At 43.5% G+C, this 19,157-nt stretch overlaps 1 protein-coding gene across 5 annotated transcripts in view; it reads right to left on the bottom strand.

Moving 5' to 3' along the window:
* Nucleotides 1–19,157, bottom strand: part of Pigg (phosphatidylinositol glycan anchor biosynthesis class G (EMM blood group)) — a 45,766-nt gene that overhangs the window by 19,265 nt on the left and 7,344 nt on the right. For 3 of the 5 annotated variants that reach the window (XR_012435900.1, XM_020173380.2, XM_020173379.2), the window contains 7 exons: nucleotides 18,160–18,348; nucleotides 17,131–17,272; nucleotides 9,533–9,745; nucleotides 4,902–5,119; nucleotides 4,125–4,406; nucleotides 2,001–2,440; nucleotides 1,284–1,475 (listed from right to left, as the gene is read on the bottom strand). Coding sequence is in view for 4 of the 5 variants with exons in the window: in XM_020173380.2 (XP_020028969.1) it covers nucleotides 1,284–1,475; nucleotides 2,001–2,440; nucleotides 4,125–4,406; nucleotides 4,902–5,119; nucleotides 9,533–9,745; nucleotides 17,131–17,272; nucleotides 18,160–18,348 (1,676 nt within the window). In the remaining variant the exon portion in view is untranslated. Of the gene's footprint in view, nucleotides 1–1,283; nucleotides 1,476–2,000; nucleotides 2,441–4,124; nucleotides 4,407–4,901; nucleotides 5,120–9,532; nucleotides 9,746–11,263; nucleotides 11,341–13,130; nucleotides 13,201–17,130; nucleotides 17,273–18,159; nucleotides 18,349–19,157 lie in introns of those variants that run through there. The other 2 variants (XM_020173382.2, XM_074042803.1) reach the window with 2 other exon arrangements.

Consider the following 19,157-nt stretch of genomic DNA (forward strand, 5'->3'; position numbering starts at 1 on the left):
CTTGACGTCCGCTCAGTCTCAGATTCCAAAATCAACAGTCTTTGAGATGCCACTGAATGTTCCCAGCACCCCCAGTCCCTATTCTCTTCCTGGCCCCTTTGGCCATCTGCCTCAGGTGAAGGCTACCACATTACTGCAACCTCAGCCAGGCTCCTGGCACCACCAACTCCCCATTCCCACACCTGTTAGCAGGGTGTTTCCTGGTATGTCCCCAAGCCCCTGGCCATGAAGCATGGTCACAGCCTTTGGCCCTCACTTGGACCTTTCATTTGACTAGAAAAGCAATATATGTTAATTCTAGACATTTGTAAGATAAAAAAATGAAGGAAGGCCACAATCCACCTATGATACTGGATTGTAAATATAATCACCAATATTTGATCTCTTTAGTCTTTCATACTAATATGAAAAATAAAACACATTTGGTAAGTTGGAGTCATACAACATTCTTACAGCCTATTGCTTCTCTGTTCTCTGAAAACTCTGCCTGACAGCTGTGAGATCCCACTACAGAGCTTCAACAAAACTGCAAGTGTTACCCTCTGTTGCTAGACAAATGCATTTTTCTTTATTTTTTCAACTGTAAGTGATGCTTCAGGGAGCAAGTTGTGTCCCAATCCTAGTTGCCCGTTTGTATTCTCAAGATACACTTGAGAAGAGACACAGATACATTTTGCAACCTGCCCTCCAGACAGCTTTGTCTAGTAACCCCCAGAATTCCACCACATCATCACTGAAAGAGAAGAGCAGCCGTCTAGCATAAAGAAACCAGACTCATGATTGGCCCTCCTGGATGGCACAGGGGAAGTTCCTAGCTCTTACAAGAATGCACTGTAAATTATGGGGACACTCTGCTTCCTTTCCCAACGGCTAGGGAGTGTCCACTCATTATAACCATCTTTCTTTCTACAGTCGCACCTCGACTGAGCAAAACCAAGTTCTGGTAATTGCTTGTTGCAGTTAACTTAGATATCAATCCACACCTCATTCATCAATCCTATTATATCCCTCGAGGTTTTACTTATTAATTTAAAAAGTAAATCTCAATGACTTCACTTCCAAGTTATTTGTCTCTCTCCTAAAAGAGTGCTAACAAAATGGTTCATTATGGTTTTCTTAGCTGGGCTATCATAGCTGCTCATGAAATCACTATTCACAATAAAACAAAGCCCAGTGTGCTAAAGATTGGCCTGCTTTTTTTTTTTTTGGCATGGAATTTTTTTTAGTACATAAAATACTAAAACAGACCTAAAAGCGAACCCTAATGTCTCCAGCACACTTACTTTGAAATGCCTTTTTTGTCTGATTGCCATGGGAACAGCACATTTCCAATGGCAGCCCTGTAGCAGAAGACACCCAGCAGCCCAAGTGCCAGGGCCACCTTGGACACAGGGGAGCATCCCCTTTGGACCAACATGAAGATCACAAGCAGGGAGACAGCGGCCAGGACTGAGAGCTGCACTTTGTGGTCAGAGCTAAAATGAGATGGAAAATGTCAAAATTACTACCAAATGGAATTGGTGATCAACTTCAAGGGGCTTTCAAAGAACTCTATTAAAAGTAGCTGATCTTACTACAAAGCAAAAAGCAAAAGTTATTGGTTAATTAAATCTAAATAAAGGCTCTTAAAATGTCACAAATAAGACTGTCAATCTCAAGTCTCACTTCTCACTTTAGCACTCATAGACAGGCTGAGAGACTGGGCAGTGAGGTACCAACAGTCCTGTCCCCTGGTACCCTCAATCTGTTTCATCTTCACCTTGGCCTTTGCTGCTCTCTCACACACAGAACAGCTCACTTGGCCCCTCATTAGGCTAGCCTCAAAAAGACGACCATTCAAAGCTGATTTATGGGTTATGGTATATTTTTCCATTTCTTCAGCTCTCAAATATTATCCTACTCTTAATATGAAAAATAGGCCTAAATATGGAAAAAGCAAACTTGGTGTGTGATCATTTAGCCCCAGAGAATTCAGCCAAAGGTTAGGGGCTCATGCTCACCTGGTGAACCAGTGGCCGAAGTCAGGCCGGTGGGCCCCCTGCACACCTGTCTGATTAAGGGACCGCAGCAGCCGGCAGCAGGCCAGCACCAGCCATGGACTTGCCAGCACTGCCCACCGCCTGTGGCCTCCAAGTGCTTTAGCATTCTCTCCGTTGGGCTCAGGGGCATCGTAGCCTGTGTTGTACTGCAGTGTGTGGACAGTGCCCTCACACCCTTGTGCCATGTGGAAGTGATGCTGAGGCTCACAGTTGTCTCCCAGAAAGTAGCTCCTAAAGGTTTCCTGGCTCAGAGCCAGACACAGGGTGTTGACAAGAAAGTACCAGGTCTGGTGCTCCTCTTCCACGAAGCTGCTGGCTCCCAGGCTCAGGACGTGACCCACTGTACCCAGCAGAAGAAGGAAATCCACCTCTGACCACACTGAGGTGGGGTGCACTGCATTCTGTGAGGAGGAAACGCATTGCATGAGGGATAATCTGAAAATTACACATCTCCCTGTATGTGCTGAAGTTCTTGCTCATAGGAAGTAATCCCCTGTAATAGAGACCTGCTGTTCCTTATGCCCAATACCCACTGCCTATTCTGCCCCTTGCTTTGGGGGGTATGGCCCTTCCTCCTGCAGCATAGCCTGGGGAAGTCAAGATGCCCTCACACCAGCCAGAGGCACATGGACAAGGCATACTGGTCAGCTGCCTTCACCTTGGTCTAGAAGTTGCAATTCAGTGGTAGTCTGAAAATGGTTAGGTTTTCAGGGCAGTGATGGAGCCCAAAGCCCTGACCAGCAGCTCCTGGACCAGTCTTTATACTCCTTCTTCCATGCCAGTTCCTTTCTCCATGAATTTTCCAGAACACCATAGTTTTCTCTATAATGGTTACTTCTTTTGAAATGCCAAAGGTGGTATCTTAAATTGTGTTGAAGGCCTAGTCCCCAATTGGTGGTGCTATTGAGAGGTGACTGTATCAATAGGGTGTTAAACTAATCAATGCATTAATCTGCTGATATGTGAATGGGCTAGGAGGTGAGACCTAGTTCAAGGAAGTTGGTCATTAAGGGTGTGCACTTGAAAGGTCTAACTTGTCCCTGCACCCTTCTCCTTCCCCCCTCTTGCTTCCTAGCCATCATGAGGTGAGCAGCTTTCCTCAGCCTACCTCATGCCTTTTCACCATCATGTTTCTGCTTCACCACAGGTCTACCGCAATGGAGCCAGCCAACCATGGACTAAAACCTCTAAAACACTGAGCCAAATAAATTCTTTCTCCCTTAAGTTGTTTATCTCAGGTATTTTGTCACAGTGACGAAAAGCTGACTAACTCAAATTACTAACTTTAAGTAGTTCAAGATTAGGAAGCAATTGTTATTTATTTTTCTGATAAATATTTATTGTGTGCAGTGAGGTACCCAGAGGGTATACCATAAACCTAGTTAGGCCCTAGACAAGCAAACATGGACAAAGACAATCCTGGCCCTAGGGACATAGCAAGTCCTAGACCTTGACATACAGCAAATGTGATGAGGAGGGTAGGGGCTGCATGGGGTGGGAGTTGGAGTTACTGTACAGGGTCCCTCAATCTCAGGCTCTGGGCACTGTGGACTCTACTGTAACCACCCATTTCTTCCTCACCCTTCACCACCATCACCCAGCTAATGACCAGCCAGGCTAGGGACCAAAAATTCCAAAGGAAAACATCAACCTTGAAAAGAAAACTGCACTTTGTGAGGCAGAATAGAGGGACAGGAACATTAAGCCTCCTTTGGAGCCTCCTGAGTGTCTACCAGTTGATTGTCCTTCAGCTGCAGCTCAGATACTTTTTCTCACTTAGGTGCCCATGTTTCTTGTCTTCCATGACCAAAAGCTCTACCATCACCCCTGCTTTTCTAACAGAGAACAAAGATGTGACTGGACCACACCAGAATACCAGAGGTAAAGATGCCTAGAGGCCTGGGGAAGGCTGTTAAAGTCCCTATCCTCTGTCTATTTGGTGTATGGTTTTTTCAGGGTACTGCCAGTGCTGCATTGCTGATATATACCAGGTGTTCAACCAACATCTGATTAATAAAAGATTGGCTGACAACAAAAACAGCTCGCACAGAAAGATCACTTCATGTACCCAGGAGCCAACCATACCTTCCTCAGCTGAGTGCCATCCATGACCATCCTGGCAAGAGCAGACACAATCACACAGAGCAGCATGGAAACCAGCACCATCACGGCCCCTGCAGCCAGCCACGGCAGGCTGCAGAGGTAACACGAGCTCTTGGCTGAGGTGCATACAACAACGTGAATGGCCGAAAGAACCAGGAACATCAGATAAAAAAGCAAAGAAAACACAGGAGATGACACAGGAACATCCAGCTCAGCCCTTCTGTGTAGAACCTGTGGAGTGCTCAAGAGGAGCAGGGTGAGGACCTGTAACAAAAAAACACCAGCAGTGTCCACAGATGGCTGGGCTTGGAGAGGTCGCTTGAAATGAGCCCTTCCTGAACTGCTGCTCACATACAGAAAACAGGAAAGAAGACCCAAAGAAAGATTATTTTTATTTCCTGCCAAAAATGCAGGGCTTGATTTATTTTTTTAATCTTATAGCAATGCTGAATGAAGCCACCCAATACACAGTACTTGTATTGTCAAAAGTCAGCACATACAATGGAAGAGTTAAGAAAATGCTGTGTTTAGTAACACTGATTTTATTTTATTTTTTCGAGACAGGGTCATGTTGTGTAGCATAGGCTGGCCTCAAACTCACAGTCTTCCTGCCTCAGCATCCCAAGGGTTGGGATTACAGGTGTGCACCATATCTGGCAGTAACATAGATATCATATGTATTTAAAGCTAACAGGTTTTGATTGAGTTACCACATCAATTTAACACCTAATAACTACATGATTACTTCAGCATCCATACCTCCAAAACCACAACAGTCCCTACTGCCATTGAGTAGATGTCGTACTGGGCCACTTGTGTGCTCAGGGACAGACTCAGGGTCTTCAGTGCACTGAGGTATTGCTTGAGCACCTTGGTCCCCAGGCCAAACAGGACGTCTGAATTGTTTTCCTCCAAGTGCAATCTGACCCAGTTCCCATGCAATCTTTCTGCCATTTTAAACTGCTCAAATCCAGGATCTACCAGGACAAAAAGATTACACAAACATGTCATACATACTTACAATTTCAGGGTATTCGATTATTCTTGGCACATATTTTAGAAATGATACTTAATGCAGACAATCTCTTCCTTTGGGAAAGGAACACGTCAGTAAAACTGTAATAACTGAAGATGTTTGTCCATCTGCTGTCAGTACTGCCAGGGCCTGGGCACTCAGCACATATAATGTGCAGAAATATCTGCCCACTGCTTGGCCAGAACTCCTTTTCTATCTCCTTCTCCCCCTTCACTTTCTCTCTTTCAATTCTTTCTTCTTGTGCAATATAGAAGCAATCCTGAAATTATGGCATTATGCCAACAGGCTCTGATTTCACAGACCTTTCTAATTCTCACAGCGTGTATAGGGAACCTGCTCCACCATGCCCACATCCACCCTACAAGCTGGCCCTTCTGCCCTTGCATTAGCATCCTCCATTCATGTTCTCTTTAGAAAGGCAAAGCATTCCCCAGCCTCTTCCTGCCCACAATGGCCAGTGATGCAGCTAACACAGAATGCCTAGCTTCTGGATGAAATCCAGCCTCAACTCTCAATGGCATGCCTCTAGAGTCGAGGCAGGGACTGACATTCTTTCTTTACAGAGCTGGTCTGTGAGTCTTTGCTAGATCATACTTATGACTAGATAGGTCTTCAAACCAAGATCTTATTTTCTGAGACTCGCAGGTCTTTAAAATGTGGTTCATACTCTAGTAGGAACATGGTGCCTATCAGCAGTTACCCTCACCAGATGGCTCTGCACAGGGATTTTATGAGCACATCCCAGGCCTTCCCCTTTACAACAGCAGAACCCTCACAAGCAATCTAACGCCAAAGTTCAGGGTTCAGTGGTACAATGCCAGTGTGAACTCCAACACTTCAGGCCCACCCCCCATTACTATTGGTAGACATGACTTGGCGAGCACTACTCTAAGCAGTGTACTCACTTCCTCTCTGCAATGACCTATGAGGGTGGAATGAGCATCATGTCTATTCTCTAGGAAGCAACAAAGGCAGAAGTGATTCCTTTTCCCAGGACCAGAGAGTGGGAGAGTCTGAAGTTGGATAATAAGTTCAAAGCTGGCACCCTTATGCTACACACCCCAAAGTAGGGGCACCTGTGTCTACATATCATGGCCTTCACAGAGAGCTGTGTCTGCATCCCACAGCTTCTGTGAGTCACAGAGGACTAGGGCACTTGTGTCTATATCCCACAACCTGTATAGGTGAATCAGAGACCTGTGTCTATACCTACAACCTCTATAAGTGAGACTTGTATCTACTCCACAGCCTGCATATGTGAGCAACAAAGGCCTGTTATAAGTGAGTCACAGAGACATGAGAGCACCTGTGACAACAGGCCATTGCCTGTATAAGTGAGTTATAGAGGCCACCTGTGTCTACACCTCATAACCTGTATAAGTGAGTTACAGAGACCTATGTCTATACCCCACAGCTTGTATAGTGAGACACAAAGGCCTTGGCCACCTGTGTCTATACCCCACAATCTCTATAAGTAATTCACAAGGACCTATGTCTATACCTTAAACCCTCTATAAGTGAGTCACAGAGACCTGTGTCTATTCCACAGCCTGCATATGTGAGCAAGAGAGGCCTCTTATAAGTGAGTCACAGAGACATGGGGGCACCTGTGACAACACTCCACAGCCTGTATAAGAGAGTTACAGAGGCCACCTGTGTCTAGACCCCACAACCTATATAAGTGAGTTACAGAGACCTATGTCTATACCCCACAGCTTGTATAGTGAGACACAAAGGCCTTGGCCACTTGTGTCTATACTTCACAATCTCTAAAACTGAGTCACAGAGACCTATGTCTACACACCATACCCTCTATAAATGAGTCACAAAGGCCTGTGTCTATACCCTATAAGGGAGTTAAAGAGACCTGTGTCTATACCCCACAGCCTGTATAACTGAGCAACAGAGGCCTGTGTCTATACTTCACAACCTGTATAAGTGAGTCACAGAGACCTGTGTCTCTACCACATAGCTTGTATAAGTAAGTCACAGATGCCACCTAAGTCTACACTTCCTATATACACAACCTGTATAAGTGAGTCACAGAGGCCTAGGACACCTGTGTCTACACCTCACAATCTCTATAAGTGACTCACAGAGACTTGTGTCTATATCCTACAGCCCATGTAAGTAAGTCACAGAGGCCTGGGCCATCCTTGTCTACACCCCACATCCCCTATAAGTGAGTCACAGAGGACTATGTCTATATCTTAAACTCTCTATAAGTGAGTCATAGAGATTTAGGACGCCTGTTTATGCATCTAAACAAATACTTCTTGAGTACTTGCTGCATGCCAGGTGTTGTGCCTTGAGCAAGAAACACAATGGTGAGCAAACAGGTACAATTCCTGTTTGCTTGGGAACTGGGGTCAAGTAGCAATCCAAACACAAACACCCATATGCATGGACACATACAATTACAAATTGTGAAGAATGTTATAAAAGGAAAAGTACATGGTATAATGAAAGATTTCTGGTAACGAGAAGGAACTGATTTTAGATTTGGAGTAGGGTAGAGGGAGGACAAGGATGGGTTAACTTAAAGGACACTCAGGAACTAACCAGGTGAAGAACTGGGAAACAGCAATTCAGTTACTGTGAACATCATGTGCAAAGGTCCAGAGGTGAGAAAAAGTCTTTCCCACCATAAGTGAAAGATAGTCAGATGGCGAGGTGTATCAGATTTGGCTGGGTGTTGTAGGATCTGAAGCGATTTATTCCAGAATAGTTACTAACAGCAGACACAGGCCGCCTAGGGGTATAGGACCCCATGAATATTTCCCCATCTCAGCAGGCTTATTTCCTACCCCCTCATTATGGTTCTCAATTTCTCCCTACCCTGACATTTCTGAAATCGGCAAACAACCCCTCTCTTGGGTTTTTTTTGGCAGTACTGGGGTTTGAACCCAGGACATTGTGCTTGCTAGGTAGGTAATCTCCACTTGAGCCCCAGCCACAGCCCCAGCATTCCACTGATTTTTTTAAAAATTTGTTGATTTACTAGATCAGGAGAAAGAACATATATTAACAACAAATATGTAAAAACTACCAAGCTAATAAAAGTTATTTTAAAAAAAACAAAAGCAAATGTAATAGCTGTGCCTGGTCTGGACTGAAGTGTGCACTGAAGCCAGCCCTCACCTCTAACAAAGTCTGTCACCTGGGTTCTGGGCTAAGTGCTGGCTCAGAAAGTCCTCCTGCCCCGTCACATGTGCTCCTAGTCAGTCTCTAGTTTGCAGGGTCTTTCTTCCACATGTGACACTCACAGTGCTTACCCTTCTGGGTTGTATCCCACAACTTCAAGAGGAAAACCTGCTACCTCAGGTAAAATGATGCCTCATACAGGGGGTGCCTCCTGTAGACTCTGATGTGCTTGGGTGCATATGATCAGACCCAGTAGTCAGTTCTCATTTTCAACACAGCTGCTCACTCCCTCCTTACTGAAATTCTTGCTCTTCATGGTTTCCTGGGCCCCTTTCCCCCAGTGCCCTGCCTTGCAAGCTTGCTCCTGTTATGGGGTTGTCCACCTTAGTGAATGGTCTTTAACTTTCAGCTGAAAACTCTGGCATTGTATCTTAGGCTGCAGGTCTTCCTGTGCCTTATATCCCAAAGTACCAGCATATCCTGTTTCACTATCTTCAAATTACATCCAGAATGCTATGCAGGGCCCTCACCACCTCACTTCTCACCAAGCACTGCACTGCCTTCTGCTCAGTCTCCTTTACAGCTTGGGAAAGAACTCTTCCCAAAGGAATCTTTGAAAATGCAGGAGACCCTCCAGTGCCCCCCACTTCACCCAGAACAAAAGTGAAAGCTGCCATCTCTCTGTCATTTCCTGTGTCCTCCCCCAGATACACTGACAGACCCCACTGCAGAGCCTTGTGTCTCCTGACTCTCAGCCTGCACTGCTCCCTCATGGGCATCTGCTCAAAGGTCAGGACTGTCCACAGCCCACCCACCTGCATTCTCCTCTCCTACCCTGCCCATACTTTCCTAAGGTCCCTTATCTCAGTACTTTTTCTGTCTTCCATCTGTCCCACGAGGACAGAGACCTTGTACCACTCAATGCTTTATCTCCAGTGCTTTTAACAGTCCCTAGTTCTTAAATAAGAACTTAGTATTTGTTGAGTACATAAATTTATAGAAGATTTCATTGAGTTAATTAATTCTGTGGGTGTTTCTAATGGTGACAGCTAAGGGTCTAAGAAAACCAGAATAAAATATGCATAATTGAAGAGTGATGACAGCAATGTAGACCCAAGACAAACTACATGGCACAAAATGCATCTGGAAAACACAAGGCTCAATGGAGATGTGCTGTCCTAACAGAAGGTGGAAGGGTTAATCAGCTTACCTTTTTCATACGATGGTACATTCTCTTGCAACAGTTTGCTAAGCTGTACTGTGTTTAAGTGTAAAAATCTCAGTTGTTCTCGCATTGGTTTTCTTTCTACAACTGGAAATAAAAGACTCCCTACACTGTTTTTGGGAATTGGTAAACCAAGTCCTATTGCTAGAGTTGCAGACAGGTCAGTTTGTTGGACATGCTTTGGGTGTCGGATATCACCTAGAAAAACGAAAATATTTTAAGTAACAGACTTCTAGAAGGTAGGAGACAGTAGCCACTCTTATATTTGAGCCTCTATAACTCATATAAGTCAAATTACCCATCTCTTCAAACTATTTGATGTAGATTCACACAGAAACAACATCCTTGCTTTTTGAGTCAATAAATTTACTGAGTGCTGCAATCCCTTAAGTGGTTTATAAGAAACTAAGGTTAGTAACTCAAAATAGTGTGATTGCAGAACAATGTCTAGGATAGAAGCAGCAGGAATTCCAGTAGAGACTGAAGGATAGTCACTTGGTGACATCAATAGTCAACAATGAATAAGGGTGAGGGTAAGACCTTCTGGATTCAGAATGCTCTGACCTCTCCTTTCTATGTGCACACCCAGCACCAATAGAGAAACCTGGCCCAGACCTCTGAGTTTAGCTGGGCAGGTGCAAACATTGACAAGGACAAGCCTGTCAGTAAAATCTGGCCCTCTTACTTACTCCTTGCAAGGAGAATGGGTATGGTGTCAGGACCTGGGATTAGGCTCCCGCTTTACTACTGTCCAGCATGACCTTGGTTGATAGTCAATGTAGTCAAAATTTTTTTATCTGTGAGGAAAACAACTAGACCCCAAGAAGCTGCAAAGCAGGTATACAGCGCTGCTTGGCCACCAGGGAACTCTAATCAGATAGCTCTGATTGGGGCAAGACTCTTGGATACTTAAGTATAAGTCTATGGAGATTTTACTTTAATAGGGTAATTTTGGGTTGTATAGACTCTTTCATTTGGTCAGGTTTATTTTGTCAGCCAACCTTCCAATGATGGCCTCTGGGTTATGCTTAGAAAGAACTTTCTACTCCAATGTTACTTGTTTTCTTCCAATACTTCCTTCTACTATTTTCATACATTAAGTGTTTTTGAGCTGAAAAAAACCAAGAGCAAACACAACACAAATCCATCTTTAGTTCATATGAGACTGCTGCATGTTTATCATGGGATAACACAAAAGTGTATCATGCGTGATGTTCTAACTTTACCAAATCTGTGTGCTTGAAGGAAGAAAGTATGGAGGCAAGATGTAAGAAGTAGGTTTTACAGTTGTCAATGTGATCTGGAAGTATCAATACAAGCTCAAGATCATCTTAAAAGATTTTCTTACTCTGTGCAGAAACCTGATGGGTCCAGCATTAATGCACACTTCCAGCTGAGGTAGTGGTCCTCAACTACCACTCAACTTGAGGGACCCAGGCACCCTGGAAAAACTCATTAGGCTCCATGGATAGGAGCCTGGAAGGCAGAAATGCTGTACAGTCAGAGGGCAGAAGAGCCAGTAGAGCCACCAGGGTCTACTCTAAAGGAGTCAGGAGGTAGTATGAAAATGTTCCCACTGGCCAAAGATATGACAATTTGGATATTGAAAAGAATAGTGAATGGAAACTAATCAATATGCTTAAATCCATACCTTCACAGTTACTAAAGAAAGAACAAGCTTAATTGGTCATAGTTGAGAGATAATAGTGAACTCACTCATTGACTCGAAACTGGTGATTAAGTGGGAAGAATAATCCATCATTTATCTTGTCTCTCCTATGTCAATGGTACCACTGGAAAACCAAAAAGTATGTGGGAAAATTTTCTTTATAGAATTATTCTGGCTTTTCTGGTTTGAATGTATCTCCCCAAATTCAAATGATGGAAACTTAATCTTTAAAACATCAGTGCTGGGAAGTGGTGCCTTTTGGCAGGTGTCAGCTTATGAGAGAGAGCTACTGCCACCATAAAAGGGCCTGGCAGAAGGAATTTGGTCTTTTTTGCACTTCTGCCTTTTGCCATGTGAGGACACAACAGTTAAAGTACTTTTGAAGCAGGGAGCAGCTCTCACTAGATGCCACCTTGATATTGGATTTTTCCAGCCTGAAGAACTGTGAGAAATAAATTCTTTTCTTTATAAATTACCCAGTCTGTGGGATTCTGTTATAGCAGCACAAATGAATTAAAGCACTGGCTAAGTAACCTAAAAGAATTATAGAATTAAAACACCATTCTTTGCAAAGTCTACTAAATTAATAGACTGAAAGGTCATTAATGGCTGCTAACATCACAATAAAGCAGATGGCCAGACATAATGTCCTTCCTGTTAGAAGCAGCTGTGCCCAGACCAGACCAGATCAAACCAGACCAGAATGAACCCATGCACTCTGAATCTGTTTAAGCCTCTGGGTTAGAGGAGAGTCATAGGATGATAGAAGACATCTCAGCAGAGTGCAGAAAGCAACTAGCAAAACTAGAAAACTGAGGCAGGAGGACCATAAGTTTGAGGCTAGCCTGGGCTTACGTTGCAAGAGCTGATCTCAGTAAATAAATAAATAAATAAACAAACAATCATACCGTGGGAGACTCCACAGGGCAAATAACTGGTTTTCTTCAGCAAGTAAAGTAAAGGAGTGGGAGACCTACGGAGACTTAAGAGATGCACTGACACATCATGATTTATGGATCTTATTTGTATTCTAACTTAAACAAATTAAGACAACTAAAGAGAGATGGACACCAGAAATCTGAACACTATTCGAGAGTGTTAAGGAATTAATGCCACTTTTGAAATGTGGTAATGGTACCCAGATTAGGGGGAGAAGAATGCTTATCCTTCAAATGTCTGATCCCAAATAACAAAGGAGAAGGAAAATGAATATGGGTATAGATGGAATAAGACTGGCCACAATTGGATACTGACTGTTCAAGATGCGTGCTGAACTTGGGGAGTTATTCTATCTGGCTACCTTTGTAGGTTTGAAATTTTTCATAACGAAGAATCTTTTAAAGAGGTTTGGTCTGGAATTTATACTAGCTTAAAGAATGAAGTAGAGATCCAGCATTACTTCTTTCCAAGTTAGCAAGGTATACTAACACCACTTATTGAGTGCCTTGTCTTTTCTTCACTAATCTGAGATGTTGCTATTATTATCAAATCTTCTTTTATGCTGGGGTCTATTCTGGCTTCTTGATTTTGCTTCATGGATGGGTCTGACCAGTTTTTTGTAATGTGCAGGGTAAAGTGGACTTTACTCCACAGGTATTTCAGAAAACTATACTCCCAGTCCTTCTACTTTCTGTCTCCATTTCCACTGGTCCTGCTACATTCCTACCTAATCAATCTTTTAAATATTCAATCAACAAATATATCATCTACTAGGTGCCAGGACCACTGTAGACTTGGTGGACAGAACAACAAATTTATGAAATAGGCCAAGTCCCACCTTCATGAAGTTTATCTCTTAGTAGTGAGAGGTAGGCAACCAATATACCTGCTTTGGCCTTGAGGACGTCCAGGAAGATGAACATTCTCATAACCAGAACCCCTGCCCATGGAGAGGCCCATACCTGTGCTTCTCACCTGGGGTGTGAAGATTCAGAATGGGCAGTAGCAGGTTGAGGGGGATCTAGGATATCACATGATGCATAATCCAAGCTTCATAAAAATCAACAACCACCATTTACAGACTGGAAATTGCCTAAGGGCATACAGCAAATGAAGAAACCTTTATTCAAGAAAGTCGACTAAATCTTGGCAAGAACATCAAGAATATGTGGCATGTGAACCACCACCTCTGCTCTCCTTCCCCTCCCAGTTCCAAGGGACAGAAACTATGGGGAAGGGGGAGCTAGGAATGAAGGCAATACCCCACACCCCAGATTTGGCAGGTATGAGTGCCTGCCTCAGGGGCAGGTGTAGGTATTTCTCCTGTTCCTCTGCAGAGCAATCAGCTGGCAACCAGTACAGCTTCTAGCTGGGTGTGATGTAATAGAAGGCTTACAAGGGTTCCCTTGAAGAGTGTGTGTGTGCTTTCTCAGGCTGGAGTAGCACGAGAAGTCCCTACGACATCCTCAAGTCACCAGAGAAATGAACAAGCCCTTGAGGGGGAGGGACCAGTGTCCAGAGTTGCCACACTATCTCAATTAAAATGTTTCACTGTCACCAAAAATTATGAGACACACAAAGAACCAAGTATGACAAGTAGGAAAAAAAGCACCTATCTGTGAAAGGACCCAGATTTCAGATTTACATACAAAGACTTTGAAGTAGCATAGCAAATGTGCCAAAGAACTAATGGAACCATGCCTTAAGAAGCAAAGGAAGGTACAAGTGTTTCATCAGAGTATCATCAGATCATCAAAGTATCAAGAGACAGAAACTAACAAGGAAAGAACCAAATGGAAATGCTGGAATTGAAAAATACAACTGAAGTAAAAATTAACTGTGAACTGCCAAAAGGAAGAGTTATAAACTTAAACATTAAAAGAGATCACAGAGCCTGAAAAACAGCAAAAAAAAAATCCCCACATGTGATGAAAAACAATCTACAAATTATAAATGTTTGATGAATGCCAAGATGTATAAACACAAAAAATGCAGACTCACTACAGTGAAAATGTTAAAAAACAAAGAGACAGGAACCCCAATTAGATAATAGTGACTTTTCATCAGAGCCCAGAGGCAGGAGGCAGAATCTGGCAGTCAAAATGCTGAAAGAGGCTGTCAACCAGAAGTCTTTTTTTTTTTCCTGTGGTGGGGGGGTGCCCACTGGGGTTTGAACTCAGGGCTTCATGCTTGCAAAACATGTGCTCTACCACTTGAGCCAAACCTCCAGTCCTACCAGAAGTCCTATATGCAGCAAAACAGTCTTTCAAAAGAGAAGGTGAAATAAAGGCACCTTCAGATTTTAAGAAAACAATTTGTTGCAAACCTGTCTTGCACAAAACACTAAAAGCAGTTCTTCAGGCTGAAAACAAGTGACTCTAGACAAAATGTAAATCTATGAAAAAGTCAAACAGGACCAGGAAAGGTAATTATATAATTCAAAAAGACAGTACAAAAGCACATTTCTACCCTTTCCTTCTCTTAACTGATTTTGAAAGCAATGACATAAAACTACATGTATATAATTATGCTCCGAGCCCGGAACACAGAGAAATGCAACATATTTGACAGTAACAGTTGGAGGTGGTGGCAGAGCTATATGGTGTGACAAAATGACACCAGGTGAAAACACACATCCACACAAAAACTTATACACAGATAATTACTCACAGCAGCTAAGTGGAAGCAACTCAAATGCCCCTCTACCAATGAATGATAAATGATGTTGTGCATCCATACAATGGGATATAACTTGGTAACAAAAAGGAATTAAGGACTAACATGCTACATCTTGGATCTTAAGTGAAGGATGCCAGACACTCAGTTCCATGTGTTATGAGTTCCACCTACATGAAATGTCCAGGACAGGTCTACCTACAGACATAAAAGGCACACTGGCAATTGCCTAGTAAGGGTTTCTTTTTGAGGTGATGAAAATGTTCTAAAGTTGGTTGTGATCATGGTTGCCCAGCTCTGCATACCCTAAAGAGTATAGACCTGGCTCATAAAATGGGCATAATGAGAATAAGAATTACAATTATTCTCAAAAAATGTTGTTGGCACAGCATTGTGGGCAGTGGCACGCTGACTTTTAAAATATTTATGCTAGAAATAAAACATCAGCACTTTTGTTACACAATATTCCCATAGAAAAGAATGCCAGCTTAGTTGCCACCTTTTCCTCCCCAGACCACAAGCTAGTGGTGTAGGGCAAAGGCTGTGCTTGGCTCCCTGTGTTGATCTAGTGGCACCCAGTGCAGAGCCTGACCTATCACAGGTGCCTAATGAATGCCTTATTTTTTCTTTTCTTTTTATTTTTATGAGGTACCGGGAAATGAATTCAGGGCCTTGTGTTTGCTAGGCAAGAGCTCTACCACTTGAACCATGTCCCCAGATCCGAATGAACGCTTTTTGAGGAGTAGACGATGGGTGAAGGGAGGGGCCTCTCAGATGAGCAAGCTGCACCCTGACCTTGTTTTGGTATAGAGTATGGTGAAATGCAGAGGCAGATGCCAGGCACCATGGCTCAGTGCACACACTCACCAGAAGACACCCAAGAAAGACAGAATTATAAGAGCCAAGGACACATTTTGGTCAGACACCCAAGAGGAAGAAGCTCCATGAAAAGGTAGAAGGAAACAGGTGGAGGCACTTCTTCACTAATACTCCCTTAAGTGGAAGACTCATTCATTAGGCAAATATTTTTTGGCACCTGTCATGCGTTGGGCACCATTTCAGGCTCTTGGCATGTAGCGGCCCTACTCTCCTCTGGCTCAGTGTGGAATGAGAAGAGATGTAACATCAATCCCACAAATAAGTCTATAATGACAAACTGAACTAAACATAGGGTGCTGTGGAAGAGACAGACTGGTAATGTAATTTAATCTTGGGGTGAATGATGTTACCTGAGACCTTCAGGAGGCTGTAGGGCTTTGGGCAGGGCTCGCTGTCAGAGAATCTTAGGAGGACATGTGAGCCATGGGGAACACAGCTCAAGATGGAGTAGTGGGGCTGGCAGGAAGTCTCTCATGGATTTACCTTAAGTTCACTTACTGTAAGGTTTTAGGTACAGGGAGATGTAATATAAGAAACGTGGGGAGAGAGGGAGAAAGGCAAGAGTGACCAGTAGGGACAACAGTGGCATTTGCTGGCAGGAATAAAAGGAGGAAAAGAGTTTGGGTGCAAAGTTGCCATGCTGGGTCTATCTGTAATTCCAAATGCAGGGTTAAGTAGGCAGCAAGGGTGGACAGGTCAGAGAAAGGAGACAGCTAGAGGGATAAATCTGATGGGTGTGGGCCTATTCACAGAATGTTCAACCACAGAAGCAGACCAGCAGGGAGGATTCACAGTAAAGTGAGAGCCAGGATGAAAACCAGAAAAATGGGAGGCCTCAGGTGCTTTGGAGCCAGCAATATTAACTGCAGGGTCAGGGAGACCAAAGCCAGAAAGTATCCACTGGACTCAGCTGTGCTGCCGAAGTTAATGCCACATCAACTGTGAGCATGCCAGTTGTGTGAAGGCAGAGGTCAGACCCACATAGAAGCAGACAGGACCATGATGTGGGAAGCAATGAAAGGATGAGCAGGCCAGTCAGGCACGGGTGAAAGAAAGGGTCATGTCTAACATTGAGGGATAGGGCCTCATCAACCCTGGTTTGTTTGGATCTCAGACTTTTCCTAATAATGCTATTTATGCTTCCTTCAGTTTGTATATGCAGTTCAGATGCCTGTAAGCTATGAGAAATTTTCTTTTAATAGTTCCAGGTACACAAGCAGTAACATTCCTACAACAAAATTCCAAAGAGTAAGAGTCAGGGTAAGGAATGTAAGCTTCAACTCCTGAATACTCCCCTCCCTCTTAATTTTCATTCTCATATTGTTCAGGATATTTCAAACGTATACAGCTTCTAAAACATGGATTTCAAAAATTAAAATCGGACTAGAGTTTTAAAATGTTAATCATTCCTAATTCTCACCAGGTTTTCTTTCAAATTCGGAGCTGATTAAGATCAGAGGTGTGCTCACTTCCTCTGTGGAAGAGGCCCCGTGGCTCCCTGTCTCAGACATGCCGTGGTCTCCACAGACAACCAGCAAACTGGGTAAGTGAGTCTCTCTCTCCTGGAAGGCAAAGGAGAACTTGTCAGCTGCACTCGGATGGAAGCGCACACATGATCTTGTAAAGGAAACAACTGTAGATCTTAGTTTTACTCTACAAACAAGAGCTTCTTCTCAATACATTATATCTCTTTTCCCATGAGCTTACAGCCAGATCAAAGAGTAAAGTCAAACCACATCATAGGTGAAAAAGAATTGTGTGCAGCTTACAGAGTACAGCAGGGTTGTGTTCATGGTTCTGACAGCAGGCATTTTATTGTTGCCACTTCTAGACTGTGAGATTGGGCATATGACTCTTCCTGCCTTCCTCAATGAAGATAATAAAGGCATCTATTTCACAGGATTGTTTGAGGATAAAACACACAGCAGCACTCAGAAAGAGCTCTGAGGCTGGCATGGAATGTGCATGTGACTGCTATGCTGAGAGCTCCAGCCACAGGATCTGCTTGACCCCTGCTGCTTCCCCTGGCACACATCTGCACAGACAGTGTCTGCTCTTCCCTCCCTTAAGTCTGCTTACACTGTGAGTGTCTTCCAGGAAGACTAGTCTGAACACGGCCTCTCCTTAAGAACATGAGTGCTGCTTCCTTCTGCCTGGTGTTTTCCTGTGGCACCAATAGCTTTCTGGCATACTTACATTCTTTTTTACTGTTTTTTACTTGCCTCTCCTGGTCAGAACATAAGCTCCATAAGGGGCTGACTGCCCAGCAACAGTGATCTAGAAGGTACCCTGGGCTGCATGCAAGCCTGAGTGAGTCCATGTGGCAACAACTGTGACAGGAATGTGGCCGGCAGACACAACCCCCTCTCAGGCAGTTCTAGTACTTTTAGGAAACATCACTGGCAACACAAAACTCCATCACCATGAAATGTGCCACAGTGAGCCTCACCTTTGAGAGTAGTGAGGTATGAATCTTCATCAGGACACTGTCCATTTCACTGAGCTTCTGTCCAATCAGGGGGCTGTTTGGCCCAGAAATGTGACCGATGTGGTCTAGCCCGAGGTAGTGCAGGATTAACATGTCCCAGTCTCCTCTTTTTAAGACTTTATCCAAATGTCTTGTGACATTATTATCCACCTTTGAATAGGGGAAAAAATACACATAAATAGCTTGCCCAATTTTCTCTGCATCTTCAATCCCCAAGGAAAAAGCAATAATTTAAAATCTAGAGGTTTGTCTTAGGTATCAGGACTCAGGAACTTAAGACAAAAAAAAAGGAAACAAAACAAAAACCCCTATGTCATTAAAAACAAATAAATGAACATTAGCATTAGATTAAGCTTATATATATATTTTTATGTCTTTAGCTATAAAAGGATATATACAGAAAATTTTAATAATTTAAATGAGCAAGGGCTGTTCCGACAATTTTTTCCTCTCTGTAGGATCACTGCTGGGCTTAACTAAAGCTGAATAAACTAGCAAGTTAAACAGGCCCCATGTTGCTATGGGGTAATGAAGGGCAAAGGGCACTAAGACAGAGAAGTACCCAGAGTTTGTTGGGACTGAGGTTTGAATTCAGGGCTTCATACTTGCAAAACAGGCATTCTACCACTTGAGTCAGATTTCCAGTCCATTTACTCTGGTTATTCTGGAGATAGGGTCTTGTGAAATATTTGCCCCAGCTGCTATCAAACCATGATTCTCCTAATCTTAGCCTCTGAAGTAGCTAGGATTTATAGGCATGTGCCACTGGTGCCCACAATCTTTTATGTCACAGAGACATTAGCAGTTGAGCATCTCCAACAAGGCCGGCACCCTGCTCAGCAATGATCCTTTAGCTAGCCCACTTCCTTTTTACTAAAATATCTACTACAAAGAGAAGTGTTTCTGCTCAGTGCCACATACAGCATGGGAAACTTGTCACTACTGAAAAGTCATGTGAT

Source organism: Castor canadensis, chromosome 9 (genome assembly GCF_047511655.1).
Source record: "Castor canadensis chromosome 9, mCasCan1.hap1v2, whole genome shotgun sequence".
Taxonomy (NCBI): Eukaryota; Metazoa; Chordata; class Mammalia; order Rodentia; family Castoridae; genus Castor; species Castor canadensis.